The sequence below is a fragment of the Chenopodium album genome, chromosome 2 (assembly GCF_948465745.1).
Source record: "Chenopodium album chromosome 2, dcCheAlbu1.1, whole genome shotgun sequence".
Classification (NCBI taxonomy): Eukaryota; Viridiplantae; Streptophyta; class Magnoliopsida; order Caryophyllales; family Amaranthaceae; genus Chenopodium; species Chenopodium album.
The window spans coordinates 8,998,104-9,017,819 of NC_137835.1; the positions used below are offsets into that span (position 1 = coordinate 8,998,104).

Consider the following 19,716-nt stretch of genomic DNA (forward strand, 5'->3'; position numbering starts at 1 on the left):
TATTATGAAACTATGTGCATAATTTGAACCGGAAGTAGTATATGAATCATGAAAAAGACTAACGTGTCCATTATTAGAGAGATCTTTTATCTTATTTACATATAGGCCACATTTGATCATAAAAAACACAATAAGACATATTTTGGATTTTTTTTAAAAGCATATTTTAAATTTTGGATTTTTTAAAAAGTTTTGGATTAAACCAAATAACAATAAACTTTTTAGGCCGGGTCTGTTCAGTTCAGTTCAATTCAGCTCCAATCAGTTCAGTTCAGTTCAGCTCCCAATTTCCCTCTTTCATAAAATATCATTTCAGCTCAGTTCAGTAAATGTGAACAGACCCTTAATATTGGCTTATGAAAACTTGTAACATTTCCAAATTAAGAGAATAATAATCAAGATATTTCAATTAAACAAATTTTTTTTTTTATATGGATCTTGGATAAAAGGTAATAAATAAAATTTGAAATACTACGTAATTTTTACATGGAAAAGACTAGGAATATCTTTATCCATCCTAGTAAAAAGGAAACAAGAATCAAATTAAACCAAATAAAATGGAAATTACGAAAAATACGAGTAGATATGAAAGAAAAAAATCTAGTCATGTCCACATTAGGAAGAGACACAAATAGGAAAAATTCCAAAAAATCAAAAACTTTACAGTTGTCAATTAAAACATTATAAATAACATATTTTGTTACGTTTCAATGTCCTTTACCATAATCCATTTTCAATAATAAACCCATCGTTTTCTGAAAGAATAATCAAAATCAATTTCTCTGTAAATATTTATATTAACCTCTCATATTATTTTCTTTATTTAAACGCCAAACAAATTAATTTTTCTGTCACTCTTTTACGCGTCTATTTACAGCAGCCTCAACGGTGCTACTCTTCTCCCTCCCTTTGTGTTCTTCCTCTTTCTCTCTCTAAAAATCCCTTCTTTCCCTCTCTAAAACCACCTACTATTTGAAGATTCACCAAAATCAAAATTTGATTCATACCCAGATTTCAACTCACTGAATGAATTCAACCCAGAAAGTTAATTCGAAACCCCAAAAAATAATTCATCGGGAAAATTGAATTCGACCTAAAACTATTTTTTCTGAAACTTTTTGATTTTTGACCTAGAAGTTAAAATTAGTTTAGGATCGAGAAATTTTATCACCCCAGAAGTTCATTTGGCGGATAAAATCGACCCAATTATCGGTTTTTCTGAATGGGTTCTGCTCTTAGGAAGGAATCTGCAAATGGGTCAACCCAGCAGAAGAAAACGGGTTTAGGGGATTTACCAGAAAGCTGTGTTGCAACTGTGTTGATGAATTTGGACCCAAATGATATTTGCAGTTTGGCGAAATTGAACAAGGCTTTTCGTGGTGCTTCATCTGCTGATTTTGTTTGGGAATCGAAATTACCCACTAATTATCACCAGATTGTTGAGAAAATCTTTGATGAAGATGATGATAGTGATAAACTTCCTGTTTATTCTTGTAAAAAGGAGATTTATGCCAGCTTATCTCGAGCTAATTTCATGGATGATGGCAAAAAGGTTGGTTTTGTTTCTTTTTAGTGGGAATTTTTGGGATTTCATTTGGGAATTTTTGGGGTTCTAATTTTGTTGATTTGTGCAGATGGTGTGGCTTGATAAGAGTACAGGAGGAATTTGTATGGCGATATCTGCTAAGGGTTTATCAATAAACGGTATTGATGATCGAAGATATTGGAGCCACATTGCTACCCAGGAATCTAGGTGAGAAATTTTTGCAATTTGTGTTTTTCATATACTTCGGATGTGATTTAAATTGATGTTTGTAGGGGGCTTGTCAATGATTTGGATTGGTATTTTGTGCTAAACACAACTTTGATATGATTTGATATCATTAATTGTAATTGTGAATTGTCCCAAGATATTTGCTGCTCTTTTTTCTGGTATTGGATGATTCTTTCGAAACCAGTTCAAAATTTAATTTGTTAGTTGGATTTTGTGTATTGGTATTGGGATCTGGATGTTGTATTGACAATTTGATATGGAGTGATGGTTGTTGGTTTTCCTTGTCATGATGTTGAAATAATGGTTTAGTGAAAGTATTGGATGAAATTGGAAGCCTTTTGTGTTTTCTTTGGTTAGGCCTTTGATATGGCATTGGATTTTTTTTTTTGTGAATCAATGGAGTGGGTGGTTTTCTATGGATCATGTTGATTTTTTGGGTGGATTAGTATTGTGAATGTGTTTATCTAGGTTGTATTTCCTGATAATCGAGTCCTGCTGAATCACACAAGGAAAACGCTATTAGTCTTATGAAGGTGGAATCTTTCACAATTTCAATACAAGTTTATTATTTCGCTTTAGGTCTCAAATGTTCGATGATTGAGTTTAGAGATCTAGAGATCATTTTGATTTAGGTTTTATTCTTTGCTGTTTATTCATTTTTATGGTATTTATACCTCAGGATATGTGTTTGGTTGTTTATTGTCTTATTATGAAGATATATTGAAGCATACTATATGTGTCTTATATATCTTGCTTGCTCTTGGAATGTTCATTGCCCTATGAAGATAATTGGAACCATGTAATGTATGATGACTTATTTATCTTTCATGCTCTTTGATTGTTCACTGTCCTATGAAGATATTTGGAACCGTATATATATGTGGCTTATTTATCTTTCGTTCTTTTGAGCTCCTTATTATGTATTTATAGTGCTTGTTGGGTTGTCTAGATGTTGCAACATCCACATAACACATGGATGCAGCTCTCCATGGCCTCTTGCTGTCTAGAGGTTGGTTCCCTTGGTATCCTGTGTAGGATTAATAACCGAGTGAATATAGAATTCGAAATTGACTGTTACCTTAAAAATCAAGCTTAATTTTTTTACGTGCAACTAGTAACTCTAGGATCACATATCAAGCTTTTGTCACTCCCTACCACTGGTTAAATTTTTTGACAAATCTTGGGTTTTTTTGTGACAAATTTAGGCTTTATTGGCACCTCCCTTTCACCTGTTTAAAGTATAGTTAGATTAATTTATTGTGGTTTCTTATTTGTTTATTTGACTTTTAGTCTTGCAACTATTTATTGATTTGAGTTTCCCTCTTGTATGCTATCAGGTTCTCTTCAGTGGCTTATCTTCAACAGATCTGGTGGTTTGAGATCAATGGGGAGGTGGAGTTTCCGTTCCCTGAAGGAACTTACAGTGTATTCTTCAAGTTGCAACTGGGCCGACCCTACAAGAAGTTTGGGCGTCAACTGTGTAATACTGAGCAGATCCATGGGTGGGATGTCAAGCCTGTCCGATTCCAGCTCTCGACTTCTGAAGGGCAGCGGAGTGTCTCCCAATGTTTCCTGGATGGTCCAGGGCAGTGGCTTCACTACCATGCTGGGGACTTTGTGGTCAAGAAATCAGAAGGTCTGACCCAAGTGAAGTTCTCAATGATGCAGATAGATTGCACCCACACCAAAGGCGGTATTTGTGTAGACTCTGTAATGATATACCCTAGTACATTCAAGGAGAGGCTGAAGCGTTTTTGAAGGGCTTAGTCGTCGTCCTAGTTTTAGGAATCTCTATATTAGATGAGATGTAGATATATATATAGGGGAATAGTGTATGTGAGAGAGTGAGCGATAGATAGTAGCAGAGTGGCATGAGTTATTTTTGGTCTTCAGGCTCTGTTATGTGTTATGATCGTCGGCTGTAGACTGTAGTAATCATAGTTTATGGTGGAAATAGACAAACAATAGTCATTTCCACCTCTTCTATTCTGTGTTTTTTTTTAAGACTTTAGACGGTATATGAGGACAATTGATGCTTCGCTTGAAGCCTCGAATTAAGCTAGCAACTATTTGTTGTTTGTTTTTCCTACACTGAGTATCTTTGTTTTTCTTGGAAGCTTTATTGAATGGAGTTGTTTTACAATGACATATCCCCGACCAATTTAATACGAGTAGTAGTATGGGTCTGTTCTCATTGAGTGAAATGAGTTAAACTGAACTGAAATTATTAGAGTTGAATTGAATTGAAAAATGAATATTTTATTATTTTATGATAGAAGGAAATTAGGAATTGAACTGATAGTAAACGCAGTTGATTAGCATTCATACCATCCGACTATATGTAAAGGGTTATGTAGACGTTGACAACTTGATATATACCAATTGGTCACCTAAATGAAGTAGATTAGCGTTATTATAGATATTGATGTAGTTAGGTAAATATGCGCTCCACGGATTTGATTAGCAATTTAGCATTACTATTAACATTGGCATACTCGGTCTTCTTTGAAGTTGATTAGCATTACTGATTATTAAGTAGTAGCATTACTATAGAAATTGACATATTTTGACAATTAACAAAGTTGCTTAGCGTTACTATAGACATTGACATATCTAGACCATTGCGTGATATGGAGTTGATTAGCGTTACTATGAACACTGACATACCTGGTCATTAGACTTGGTTATAGGGCGGGTCGGGTCAGAGTCAGAGTCGGTGTGGGTCGAGTCAAAGAGGGTCATATTTTATAGGGTCAATATCGGGTCTGGCACTGTGGCCAATGCGGGTCGCGGGTCAATAGTAGGTCGATAATGGGCGGGCCTATAAAATATCAATTAAACTAAATATCAGATAAAGCCATTAAGTATATATGATTACAAATTTATCTACGTAATTATTTTTACATTATCTTTTTTCTGTATCAATTAAATTGAAAAAACATTTTGCTCTTTGACTCTACCCAATAAGGGTCTTCCATTAAAAGGCCTTTTAAGCTTGACCCTGACCATATTATCATTAGGCTTCCCTACCTAATAACCAGCTCTACTAGTCATCTATGGAGTTGACCAATCCTTTTAATTGCAACTAATGAATGACAATGAATCATCTATGATACAATATGTTTTCATTTATTGGTCTATGAACGAATAAAATGAATCACATGTTGCTTGTTGGTGTGGTATGAAGGAGCAAAATAAGCAACATTGTGGTAGCACCACAAAACAAAAATAAAAGATCATTGACAAGTATTTAGACAGTAGATGCTTTGCCACAAATAAAAAGTAGCCACCACTTGTGGTCCTCTGTCTTTCAAGTACAAATTCTATGTGTTGGAGCTTAGCCATAGTTTTCTCTTAGGAATATTCTAAATCACTTTGCTAATTATTGCTTAATCTTAATTATTAAACCAGTGGCAGTAATCAATTTTCAAATTAATGCCTTTTCTTTTGCATAATTGTGTTGGATAATTTATCAATGGAAATTAGTGTCGTTATCCAAAAGCGGGTTATATTTGGTGATATTATTAGGTCATTAAGTGGATAATAAGAGAATGACATTGTTTTACTATTTATTAATTGGTTGATGATAAAGAAATATGGTTTTTCCTATTGGTTGGATTATCACATTGATTGAGGTGACTTGATTAGCTTATTAGTTCCCATGATTAATTTTCAAGCAAATATAATTAGGTGATAATACAAATTTGGATTAATCTAAGCCAAGTCACCTATCTACTTAAGCAGGAAATTCACAATTATAATAGTCTTAAGATTGATTATCAACTTTAAATATTCTTTATGATTGATGTTATTATTATTGACTTGTGTTTAATGTTTCTACATTTTTTCTTCCATCTCATCTTGCTTTTTAAATATATATTTTTTTGGAAATTCATATAAATTTTGGATAACACTAGGATAAGTGGTCAACTGTGTCATTAAAGAGCTTTATCACGGTATTTTAGGACGTAGAGACAGGATTAATTAAAAAGAGCTCACATACGATGTAAATCAAAATATAATTTTGCCGCATCCAAAAAGAAAAGCATGGAAAACAAAATGGGACTCGGGTTTAAATTGTGGTTAGGTCAGAAAACACGAGTACATGGTAACATGAGTCGACATTGTTAACGAAAAACATTGCATTAATTTGTAATGTTGAAATTTTTATGATAGTTCACTTTTATGGGGTAGTGGCATAGTGGGGCTTTACGTAGACAATCTATATGCTGGTTATTTAAAACAAAATCTATGTTTTAATTGTGGGATGACGGTTAAGCCGGTGCCTTTTCAATAGTTATTCACCACCCATTTCTCATAAAGGGTGGATATGAAGTCATTCACCCTTTTCTTTTATTGAAATTAATTATTTTTGTGGTCTTAATTAGACCATCATCACTCATGGTATAAAAATTTATACCATCCCTCTCTCTCTACCATTTTCTCACTCCTCCACATCATCTGTATCACAATACAATATACTTTCTCCAAAAATCAACCCACCCATGGTATAAAAAAGTTTACCACCACATTTTCTCTCCCCTATTTTTATTAATAATACACTTAATTTAATTATAATTATATTTCATTTTATTATTGGAAATAACTAATTAATGTTTGTAAAGTTAATTAAATAAAATAAGCAATTTACGTAGTAAAAGCGAATTCGAAAAAATATATAAATATGGGTGTCTATGTGTAGATCTTGAAAAATTATGAACAATGGTAATTTTTTCATAATTTTTAACTTTATAATTTTTTCTTAAAATGCAATTAGAAAAAAAAAAAAAAAAGATATATGATAACCAGGCCACATGGCGTGACCTGGTTGGTTCATGTTTTACGGGGATCGAAGCAAATGTTTACCATGAGATGGTATATACCATCAAATGTTATACTTTTATACCACCAATGTAGTAAAAAATTGCAAGTTTTTGATGAGTTTTTACACCGTGGTATAAAATTATACCACGAGTGTTGATGCTTTTAAAGGGAAGGTTCTCTCCAGTAGCTAGACGACCTGTCACTAGAAAAATTAGAACGAACATCATATTAACATACGAAGTAGTAGCTTGCACGGTTCGAGAAAACCAATTATTTCATCTCCGAATCCAAATTAGTCCAATGGGTGAATCAGGTAGAACACCAAAAAAACACAGCAAATAACATCCTTTTAATTACGACTCGTACCTCTCAAGAACTATGTAATCTAGAAACCTAAGAGTGTCAATAAATAATCTCTCCTTATTATTGTGTATACATGAATCTTAGTATGGATTTATTCAAGTTTTATGTAAGCTAAACTCTATTATGCTCCCCTCAAGGCCTCAAGTCTAACACCGTCCAATAACACATGATCAGTTCGTTATTGTTGGGTAATGAACTAATGATGCCTCTATTGAAGCAATACGAGTTGGCTTCTTGTAGGATCGTCTTAAACCTTTTGAGAGCTCTGTACTAATATAAAATTTATATAATAATATTTTCCCCTGTTATTGTGTATGCAAAAGTTGAAAATTCCTAATTCATCATCTAGAGTACATACTACCCTTTTACAAGTTAAGGGTCTATTCTTTTCAGCTTATTTTCAATCCAATTCAGTTTTTAATTTCTTTCTCTCATAAAATTCAGTTTAGTTCACTTCAGTTCTGCTCAATCAATCAGAACAGGTCCTAAATCTTATGTATTCTAAAATATATCCTACATCTAGAATAGTAGTGATATTAAGAAACTAAATACCCGAACTTGAAACTCAGAACATGCCTTCCAGTCCTACTAACCGTGTTGGACTTTTGGGTTGGGATTTCAAATCCTAACAGAATGTCAGCTAATTGTAGATGATATAGACAGTCAGTTACTAGCTACTATGTAGAGTACAATGGAGATTTGAGTTATAATTTCTTTCAATTTAGTTATTGATTAGTCCACTAAATATTGATGATCTCTTAGGCAACAAATTATTTCTTTTGTTGCTTGTATCATCTTCCTCTAGAATTCAAGTTGTTCTAGCTTAGTTATTAGTAAAGGTAGATTTAATACATACAAAAACATAGTATGTAACTAATTAGTTCATAAATTTTATATATGAAAAAAAAACAAGGACAAACATAACAAATTACATACTTAAACAAGTCTATTACTAACAACACATCCCTAAGGAGCTAACAGCTAAGTCTAATGAGATGTTCTATGAAGTTTCAAGAGAATAATGGCAAACATAACTTTATTACAGAGTTTAACATAACTCACATTGCTCAATTGTTAATCTACACAGAAACAGCAGATTACAGGTTGAATCATCAACGACGATCATTTTTTCTCAACCCGATGGTGACCAACATTTGAGGTGGTGTCATCGTCAGACCAAGGTTCTTTCTTTACCAGGCAGCTATCAGCGAAGATCCTAGCAGATGAGTTGCTGCCAGATGAGTAGTTGAACCCTTTACCCTTGTCCGCCATACCACCCAATATAACAGATGTGTTCACCTTTGTCTGCATTGCATTAGCCTTTCTTAGCTCAGCAGATTCTGCAGCCTGAGTTTCAATTTTTGGGGCATACACAACCCTGCTTTGTGTTCCTCCTTTTGCTAGGGTTCCATTAGTATACGCACGAGCTAGAAGGTCGTTTACTTGGTGCATAACGGTTGGGCCTTGCTGATGAGAGGTAGGACTACCTGGCAAAGAGTATAAGGGCTTGTATGGCACAGAGTAAGATAATGGTCTGATATTGGGGCTTTGATTATACTGATAGATTCGGGGAATCACCATGGCCTGTTTGCTAGTATTTGGTGTATGATTTGTAATATTTGACACCATGTTGACACCAACACTTGGTGTTTGCGGCATCTGTGCTATGCTTTCCATATGCTTCTTAAGTATTGAATCTCGATGAAGACTTTGCAGAGCCTCTGCATGATCAGAAAACCAATTCGTACAGTCACAAATGCAACAATTACCAAGCCTAGTGGCAGCAGAGGTAGTAAAAAAAATGACGATCATTCAGAGCAGTATTTTGACAGAGTAGAGACGCATCATAGCTATATTCAAGCAGTGCAATTGACTTTATCACCACAAACTATGTCCTTGACATTTCCTCAAGTTCATTTTATAGCATATAATTAATAATACATTAAAAAATTTCTTATACTTCGTATTAAACACTACAGGCTATAATAGTAAATCTTTGCACACAGGAGTCGCAGGACATAAACTAAACAAAACTATAATGGCAACTGCAAGCAAGGGTTTACCTATTGGACTGAAATTGTTTGATTGGCTGTCAGCGCACATACCAAACAGATCTTTCATAGAATCAATAACGTCAGACATCTGAAAGCCATAATCAGCGAGTGTTATATGAATATACCAATATTAAAATTTGGAAAACTGGAATGTTGCATTTTATGTAAGCTAACATACCTGCATGTGTCGAACATATACTTTGGAAAAGCCTGCTTCATTAATATTAGGTAGTTCCAAGTTTGCTGCTAGGTGTTGCCCTGCAGCCATTAGCCTACCAAGAACAAAGAGTGAAAGACCATTAATGAAGAAATTTAATACTCGTCTAAAGAAAAAACCTACTACACCACCTCCTAACTCAATATTCTTAGACCGATAACTTCACTTCTAATTCTTAAATATTAATAAATCCCTGTTCCCTCATTGAACAAGATATGCACGCCAGAAAATGGAGTAAACAATCCATTCCATTCTTAACTACATGATGGAATAGTTAAAATTAATAAGAACGAGATTAGATAAGTAATAGTAGCAGCCATCCAGTTCCTGGGGACAAGAGAAAGAGGGGGGAGGAGGATTAAGGAATCACTCAGAGCCAGGGGTCATATGTTTTACCTATTGCTATATGTTACTTGATCCTGTGCTTGAAATCCATTCCTTTCATTAAACCCTTCGTTTCTTTTGCATTGTTTAGCAACCTCAACAAATTCATTAACCTGCAACGGTAAGATATCTTATAAAGTTATAAATATATGTTACATCACATAAATATGTAAATGAAGAGCAACTCAAGTCAGTCTTGTATTAAGTATAGTGCCTTCATGGATTAGTCTTTGATTTTCGATAGAAAAAATGTACAGATGCAGGAAGTTATGGTATTAAAGTTCAATAATTGCACAATGCTAAGAGGGGTATGCTTTCAGTTTTTCAAAGCTTTTAGACAAACCAAAACTGCTTCTTCATGTGCAACCTACTATTGAAGAAAAAGCCCAAAAGAAGCTTGTAAACATATTGTTATTTTGATGTACTTATGGCATGAACACAAACTAAATATATAAATAGCACATATATCCCACATTAACATAAAAAGGGCAGAGTAAGTTTGTAAGCTTTATTTTTCAATTAAGTCCATGAAAGCTAAATAATTACTGACATGATTCTAAATTATATTATAATTTTTGACAGGATTATATCCTACTCATATCATAATTATAATTCAATGAGAACCTCCACAACCAAGAAGATTAAAAACAAAAGCACTAAGTGTAACGGCCTAATGGGACAGTAATGAATATAGAGGAATCCTGATATACTAAATTTGTATGACATTGAAAGCAGGATAGGAAAACACTATGAAGTATTTGATATTGATGCATTATTAGCAAATGTTAGAGGCTTAGAGCCTCAGAAGAACTTGAGGCTAATGTGCTACATGATATTATAGGACAGATTACCACTTAATTTGAACCAGGAAGCATAAAAGTGAGTGTTAGTACCTGGGCTGCAAGGAAATTTCGCGAAACAAGCTCCTCATGAGATCGTACACAGAACTCCCAAGATATTATCTATCACGATGGCAGAAAGAGTGAGCATAGTGCACTAGACAGAAAATCCCTTATAGCTCATGCAAAGATGAAATTGTAAGCAGAAAAGCGCAAAAGTTACTGACCTTCAACTCTGGAGTAAATACAATGCGAAGTTGTCCTTGGTGAGCAACATGAATATTCTTATAAATGCTCTGTTGTACCGCTTTATTAAACGTCAACATCATTGATCCCGATGGAAGTATTGTTTCAACAGGTGAATTCAAGTATAAAAGTTCATCCTCAACGCAGTTTTTGAAGTAAACCTGGCTCATTCTTGGAAGAAGTTCATAAGATGTCTCTGCAAAGATTATGATATTACAAGTAAAAGATATGCATGAAAATCTGCAGGTATAATACATAGTAAATATTTAGTATACTGCGTAACTAAAGTTTGTCAAGAATACAAACAGCAGAATGCTTACCAAATCCTTTCCCTGCATTGGCAGCATTTGATCCACATAAATCACACATCCAAACTTTCTGGTGACGGTCTCTATTAATCATGGAAGTCATGGACAAGCAGAGTCTTTTCTTAGCCATAGGAGAGTAATACTGCTTCACAAATTCCCTCCAAAATCCAATGTTATTGTCCTACAAGGTACAAACGGGAAAAAAAAAATCAGTACCTCGAATCAAGAAAAACAAAGTTTCATATTAATTGAAACACTCATGTAAGATTTTAGACAAAAATGCAAGCTTCTAGTTTAGAAATACAGAACAAAACTTTTTATCAAGGCTAAACAACTCACAGGTGGCCTATTCTGTCGATCATGAATGAAAAACACCAGCTGGCGTAAACATATGCTTCCACTCACAGCAGCAGTAGTAGTCAATTGTTTCAGGACATCTCCGGTCAGCTGCTGTGGAGGCTGACTCTGCATCGGATGCCTTTGTGTGGAGGGAACCGATAAAGGGGGCTGATTCTGCTGTTGTTTTGGTACCATATTTTGCTGATGCAACCAACTACCTGTCACAGGATCGTAACTTCTAAACTGCATAGGGACTTGACTAGGTGATTGCTGCGGAACAGAAAAGGAATGCATGTAGTTCTCCTGTGTCATCTCTATCCGGGGCTTCTTATACTTCATGAAAGGAGTAATAGATGCTTGATTTGTTTGCATCATCATCTGTGGAGAATAAGTTGGACTTGGAAGCTGATCGCCTTGTCTTCCATTCCTTTTTGGGTAAATTTGGCCTGGTTGGAAGGTCTGCTGTTGAGCTGGGAAATTCTCTCTAACAGTACACGAAACTATTCCACAGTTTGTAAATATATTGATGTTGTTACCGCCATTGCCTGGCATATATGGAACCCCAGAAAATGGAGAATTAGCATCAGCAATCGACGAGGTATCTTTAATTCTGGCTCCTGATGAGCTTTCTCCATGAACAAATTGCGAACCTTGATGATGAGCAACCGAATGGGAAATGTTGATTGAAGTACCCCACGTATTAGGGGAGCTTCCATTCGGTGATGAGAGGTAACCATCGTCATATGAGATACAAGAACTTAGCATTTGCACAAACTCTTCTTCATCAGACATCTGGTTCTGATGCTGGTAGCTAAAATTCATTGCTCCAAAATTATCTAAGATGAGACAGCAGATTCAAAACTACACTGTTAAAACGATAATAATGCAAGAAACTTTGCTATAGTCAATGGGTGCACTCAATGACCAGAGTAAAATCATATGAGATGTAAAATTAGTTAAATTGAAAGCAAGCCATAACATGATTTCAATCACAAACCTTCAATAACAGATACGGAGTAATAATCATTACTACTTACTAGTAGTGCACTAGTAACTTTAACATATGACATGCAGATTCTTTATTTTTATACCAAATTGCTATCTAAATTGCCAACATACAAGGCTAAATCCAAAGGAGGAAAAACATAAGATAGATGCACAAAATAGAGTAGTTAGGATATATTAAAAAAAAATTGGGGGTAACAAACAAACTTATGAGGTAATACACATAAATTATACTACTCTTATATGTAGCAACAAAATCTTTCTTATCTAGATATACAAGGGTTATATATGATGAAGGAATAAAGAAACTTGCACATATATTCAATTCTTAAAATACTGTTTTTCTCATGGTTAATAATGTATTTTATTATCACCAAAATGAAAACTAATGGGACACATTTGGTTGAATTTTTTTTAAAAAACTTCCTGTATTTCTAATATTTATTCTTTTAATATCTTAATCTACCATTACACATATTAAGTCCCTTGAAAAAAATCTAATAAGACTTCAAATTAAACGGAGATGATCATTTAACTCAATAATTATAAATAAATGGCACCATAAAATTTCATAGCCTTGAACGGCAAGATGAATGAGAAGAACATATATTGACAAAGGAAGCATCTCTTAAAAAAACACATGCAATCAGTTGTCAAATACCAATAAAATAAAGTACAATTTCTAAGAAATGTTCATAACCTTATACCAAACTCATATATTTACTAGAGTGCAATTCAAGGAAGTATGAGAAGGAAAACAGGAGGGTGAAATTTAGAGTGTTACAAGCACTCTTCCAAGAATTTAAAGATTTGGCATGCATGGGAATTTTTTTACTCCCGTTGAATAAACAAACAAATTTTAGAGTGTTACAAGCACACTTCTAAATTCTAATACTAATCTCTAGTCTCTATGCCTTTATTTATGTGCCCCAGCCCCAATTGACTCAAAAAACTCGCACATAAAATAGTTAATTATAAGTAATTATTCCGTATAATCATAATAATGAATATACATTTAACATAGACTCCAAGCAACTAACTTATATCTACACACCAAGTGACCTTGACACAAAGCACACAAATCCCACACCCATTAAAACGTTATGATAGGTCTCTTGTCATAAAATGTGATAAAAACATTTTAATCAAACAAATAAACTTTTTAGCAACCAACATTTTAGTTGTTACATACTCGTATTATACATGTAACATGTTACATGTGTTATATACTTGTATCCATACCTTGTTGAAATTCGGTATGTTACAATGTTACATAGTCTTTTACAAAAAATTGTTTAAATAAAAATCATTTCTTACACATACAGAACATCAAAAAAAAAAAAAAAACGTAAAATGCAAAATTAATGTCCAAACAAACTAAAAGAAAAACATTAATGAGCAAAGAAAATTTCCCCCTTCCACACCAATTTTTTTCACTATAAAAAAACCCTCAATCAGTCGGAAAGCCTAAAAATCATAATTCCTAATGCAAAATTTACAAAAAAAAAAACTCCAAAATCCATGCTCTAATTTCTAGTGCAACATTAACACAAAACAATCGAATATTTTTAAAATGAAAACAGGAATAACCGAAATCAAAAGGTAACCAAACCTAAAATAATCAAAATTTCTCTCGCTGATGATTAAAAATGTGGGATTTGATCAAATAATTTTAAAGAAAAAAAAAAAAAATCAATGCCAAACAATAAGCAAAATCAACAGAAAAAAAACCCAGTTAAATTCAAGTAGTAAAAATAGAGAATCGACTAAAAGGGTAGAAGAAAAAGAATTCTCACCCAAAAATAAGGAAGAAAAGCGACGAAAAGAGCAGACTTGAAATCCTATATATCTGTAAAAAGAGAAGAAGTTGCATAAAAAAAAATAGAGAGAGGAAGTAGAGAGAGAAAAAAGAAGAGATTTCCTTGTAGTAGTAGGAGTATAATGACTGAGGGAGGGAGCGAGAGATGTGTTTTCTTTTATAGTTCCCGGGCACACTCTTTTTTTTGGGGGAAAAATAATTAAATTTGATATTTAATCTTACATCACTTGACACGTGGAATAATCCCATTTGTTTTGTCATTATTATTTTTTTTCTTTTATTTATACTCCATTCGTTTCGTAATAATTAACCGTGCTTGTAATACAATGTTCAAAAAAAACATGTAGAGTGGAGTTAATGAGAAGATATCTTATTGATACGAATTAAACAAGTGGAATTACTAATGGTGGAGGAGGAGGAGGTGAGAGCGGTTTTTTAAATTGAAAAAGGTAAGTCAGTGAGTCACAGTGGATCGTTATGGTAGATTAAATTATTGGTGGTCTAATTTCATTTTAAATACGAAGTAGTTCGTCATATAAAAAGTGAGTCAAATATTTGACTTTTTTGCATTATTTACACTCTTTACTTTTACCATTCTTTATAGCTATACTCCCTCAGTCTCTAAATTACATTCATACTTCTCTCTTTATGTGAAGAATAAATGCTAGAAGTAGGAATGTAATTTAGGATGGAGGGAGCATATTGAAAGCAAATGTTACTATATAAAATGTTCGGTTTACTTATTGTATATTTACATTTTTTAAGTGTTACTCATAACTTTTAATACTCGTATTTGTTATATAGTTTTAAATATTTTAATAGCTAAAGTTGTGCATTGACAAATGTACTTGTCAATATTTTGCAAGTTACATAAACAGATAAATGGATGGATACATTAATGCTCAAAGATATGTATTAGAGATCATGTAATTGACAATTAATTCAAATTTTCAGCAACAAATGGGATACTTCCTCCATTTCATAATTAGAAGCATGTTTTCCTTTTTTGGGTATTTAAGTTCGAAGCCTATTACTATTTATAGATATTTCCTCTGTTTTTCTTTTATTGCACCATAAGGACTTTTACACTATTCACTTAATTTCTTTGACCATCATTTGTGATTTATCCATTAGGAAAAACATAGTCATGTGGGATCTAGTTAGATTCGTCTCGAAATTTACTTTTCAAATATCAAGTTTTTATAATTTTTACAAAAGTAAAATTGAAGATATTAATAGTTAAAGTAATGCATTGGGAAGTGTAAAATCTCTCATGGTGCAATAAAAAAAAGAACGGAGGAAGTAGTACTTTTGACTTGTGTAAAAAAAAAAGTACTTTTGATAATAATACCCTTTTTTTTTAATGATGTGTCATACTATTTCTTATTCTTTTTGTACTTTTAACATCAATTTCCAACACTTTCGCTCTCTCTATATCTTTAATAATTTTCAACCATTTTTTTCTTTCTCTTTATCTCTCTCTAACCCCGCAAGCATATTTGTACTTTACCGTGAAAAATGGGAAATAAGCTTCTTATATGATTCCTAGCTTGCATAAAAAAAAAAAAAAAAAAAAAAAAAAAAAAAAAAAAAGCTTCTTATATGAAACGGAGGGAGTATAATTTTTTTTGCAACCAAACCAAACGGACAAGGTTTTGGCTTTTTCTTTAAGAAGTCAAAGTTGTTGGGTTTGTAACGAGGAACATCCTGATCTTAGGAAAAAACCGTTTTGAACTGTATGAATTTTGGTAATATTATATCTTAAATGACTCTTCATAAATGCGTTCACGTTTTAAGCGTATTTAAATTTGTGGAGATCATCATGCTATTATTCATCTAAAGTCATTTTTTTTTCAAAGGACGGGGATGAGAATCGATCATGAGATCTTCTGAAATCGACAAGAAAGATTTAACTACTTGAGATATCCCTCACTCTCATTCATCCAAAGTCATGTAGTATGATTAGTTTTTGTGACAAATGTGAAGTTGGTTGAAAGGTTTCACTTATTTGCATTTGGGCCAAAGTTCGTGCCACTAGTATATGTGTTCTTTAAAAAATTGTATTTCCTCCGTACATATTTCATGTTTTGAATTTTGTTTTAGGAAAAATTGAAAGGAATATTATGACCTTTGCGTGATCTACCATAAATGAAACAACCTTTTGATAATCCCCAATAAAACGACCTTTGCATATGATCTTCTAAAAATGGGGCGAAACCAGTTGGTAACCTGTTTAATGAACTAGTATGACACATATCTCTTTGTAATTGGTGAGTTGCTTTTTTTTTTTTTTTTCTTTTACAATTTTCTTATTTTTTAAATAAATTATTATAATAAAAATAAATACTACCTCCGTTAATAGTTATTTGCAACGAAAGGGACATGTGCGAACTCCTAGGCGAAAGTTTTAAAACATGATTATTGAAATACAAGGGTAGTACTTAAGTATTAATCTAATTTTTAAAAAACCACAATTAACCAAAATCAATAAACCACCAAACTCAGAACCCAGATTCACCACCACCACTGAAACCCAGAACCCACCAAAAACCACCACCACAGAAACCCAGAACCCGCCGAAAACCACCACCACCGACACCTAGAACCCACCGAAAACCACCACCAACAAACCTACTGAACCCACCACCACCGAATACCACCAAAACCCAGAAAACCACCATCAAAACCCATTGAAAACCACCAAAATCCACTAAATACCACCACTGAAAACCACCACTATAACCTATCGAAAACAACCACCAAACCCACTGAAAACAACCACCAAAACCACGAAATCCCCAATCAAACCACCCCCTTCCCCCCACGAATTGAATTAATCCCAACCACCACCACCATGAATTGAATTAATCCCAGCTACCACCATAAAACCCAACACCACCTAGACCACCCACAACACCTACGAAAGCTTGAACACCACCTAGACCCCCGACACTTAGATCCACCCACGAAACCCACAAAACCTTGACCACCATATCCACGATACTCGTGCCGCACAAAACCACCTCCAATTTTAGATCTCCATGGAAGATGTGGATGATGAAGGAGGAGTGAGATTTTGATGGTGGAGGAAAGAGATTTTGATGATGAAGGAGGAAAGAGAAAATTTGTTGATGAACCACGAAGGGTGAGTGAGATTTTGATGAATATGATGATGAATGAGGAGTGAGAAATGTGATGAACTAGATGAATGTTGAGAGGTTTGGTTTTTTTACAGATTTGATTTTTTTTCTTTAGAAGATTAGATGAGTTAAGTTAGGGTTATAATAGAGTATAGTTAGTGAAATAATTAAAGGAGTAAGTTGGTTAAGTGAGGGCAGTTTGGTTATTTCAAACAAAAAAACTTACCAAAAGAGGAAAAAAATCAGTTTGTTGCACATAATATATAGCACCTGTTTTTGGTAAATGTTGCAAATAACCGTTAACGGAGGTAGTATTTTAATTTAAACACAAATCCCCCCACAGCCACAACCCCTATCCCTTGAACCCCTCCACCAATCCCCATGAATCACTGACGGCAACCACCGCGACACCTGTAACACCCTAGAAATTCCTTTCCTTTAAATACACACTTTACTCTTTTAAAAATACGTTTTAGGAATATCTAAGACATTACCGCCACCGTGAAAACGGCTAAGGCAACTATCAAAGATACACAGCGGAAGACTTGAAAACCAAAACTATTTAAATAACGCAATTTAAAAACCAAACCAACGAAAGTAAAGTTGAAAATCAACAAAACCAAAGTCAAATAAAATCCACTACAACTTGGAACCATTTAAGGCCCTTATTCAAAACCGAAACAACCAAGCTTTTGTGTTAGTCCATAAAGTAATATAATAAAATATTCAATGCATAAAACACATCATATCCTAATGGAAGCTAGCATGATTCTCTCTTCACTCATGCCCCGTCATGAACATGCTTCAATACCTGAAAAGTGTATCTCTACTTGCCCCCACTACTCTCCATTAAAATGGATCACCGTAGGGCCAAGATAAAGACATGGCCAGACACAAACAACACACACAATCAGCAAAGCTGAGTACATAAGCGTAATTAAACACACTAACATGCATTCTCCTATCATCACACACACTTACCTCATTGCACCTGTTTACAAACACACACAACAATCAACAAGACACTAAATAATTCATTTAGCGTTGATTACGCATCGAACGGGTTTCCAACTATACCTCCCCCAATAAATTGAGGTTAACTGACACGGGAGCTAACCGTGCCAGCAACAAACCTGTGCCACACATAGGTGGCGGAATTCTAGCGCATAATAATAATAAAAAGGAATATACAGCGTCCTGTACTCCGTTAGAAGTTATGATCAAATATAAAGTCACATAACTCCCCCCATATGTTCATATTCAAGGTATATACGTTCCAAGAGTTTTGGTGCGTAATCTCTTTCACTTTACGTTATTTACATATTATTAGACTTGGTGATGACCCTCAAAGCATAACAATTCAATCATCAATAATAATTCAATCACTCAAACATACCAATTTAATTCTTGAATATTTAGTGACCACATAATATTTAATGTTGAACCCTTTTTAATTCTACCTCAGTGTCAAAGACACCTTAAACGCATAAAGCGCCAAAAATCCTATCCCTCGGTGTTAAAAACACCTTAAGTGCACAAAGGCACCAACATACAATTTATTCCTTGTGTACATAGACACTTATATAGCTCCTTTCTCATGCTTAAAGCATCAATAAAAATTATATGAACCGTAATAAAATTTCCTTTCAATATTCCAAACATAATTAAACAATTAGTTTAATTAAACATGCTCTCTATCATGCCATAAATAAATATGTAGTCCATATAATCATGCCAAAATATAATTTTTCAATCCATAAACCATCACAAATAATTCATGTTTCACAATTCAATCACCAACACCAATAATTCACAACTCAATACATAAACCTTAGCATGATACTACTTGTAATTGATTGAAATTAAACCTATCATGATTCTACATCATCAAAATATGCTAAGTACGCGAACGTATCTTGAGTACGTTATTAAAACTGCCACAACTAGTAGAAATCGCTTACTTCAAAGTCTCATACACATTGAATCCATAATAGAGTATTAATATTCACTCTAAACAAATTTCCAGCAATATATATTATTTTAAAACCCTTCATAAATTAATTAGAATAAGCTGGAATTATATTTAAAACACCCTAAATTAAGTCCCAATTAGTGGGTAATTAAAATTTCTTCAAGAAACCCAATATTAAGTGTTCTACATAAAATTTCAGCACTTTATTATACTTAAAACTTGCTGTAATTTGGTTTAAAAACACTTAAAACAAAGGCCTACCCTATTATACATCATAATCTTTCAATAAATCATGAAACAAGAACCTAGGGTTTCAAAAATTGGGGCTTTTTAATTAAAAACCAAATCTGAAAATTAATTCATACAATTACAATTATCAAACATCAAAATTAAACCCCCAAACTCATAATTTATATTTAGATCCAAGAATAG

General features: G+C 33.5%; 1 protein-coding gene across 1 annotated transcript; it reads left to right on the plus strand.

The window, feature by feature from the left end:
- The first annotated feature begins 837 nt into the window (after positions 1–837).
- Positions 838–3,863, plus strand: LOC145595415 (F-box protein PP2-A12-like). Its single transcript, XM_081651828.1, has 3 exons — positions 838–1,552; positions 1,635–1,753; positions 3,112–3,863. Exons 1-3 carry the CDS (start codon positions 1,223–1,225, stop codon positions 3,530–3,532), a joined length of 870 nt encoding a protein of 289 aa, XP_081507954.1. The 5' UTR covers positions 838–1,222; the 3' UTR covers positions 3,533–3,863.
- The last annotated feature ends 15,853 nt before the right edge of the window (positions 3,864–19,716 follow it).

Excerpts from the sequence above, each read along its gene's own strand:
- LOC145595415 (XM_081651828.1), top strand. The coding sequence starts at position 1,223 with ATGGGTTCTGCTCTTAGGAAGGAATCTGCAAATGGGTCAACCCAGCAG. Across the intron at positions 1,553-1,634 it reads TCATGGATGATGGCAAAAAG|ATGGTGTGGCTTGATAAGAG; the intron begins GTTGGTTTTGTT and ends TGATTTGTGCAG. Across the intron at positions 1,754-3,111 it reads ATTGCTACCCAGGAATCTAG|GTTCTCTTCAGTGGCTTATC; the intron begins GTGAGAAATTTT and ends GTATGCTATCAG.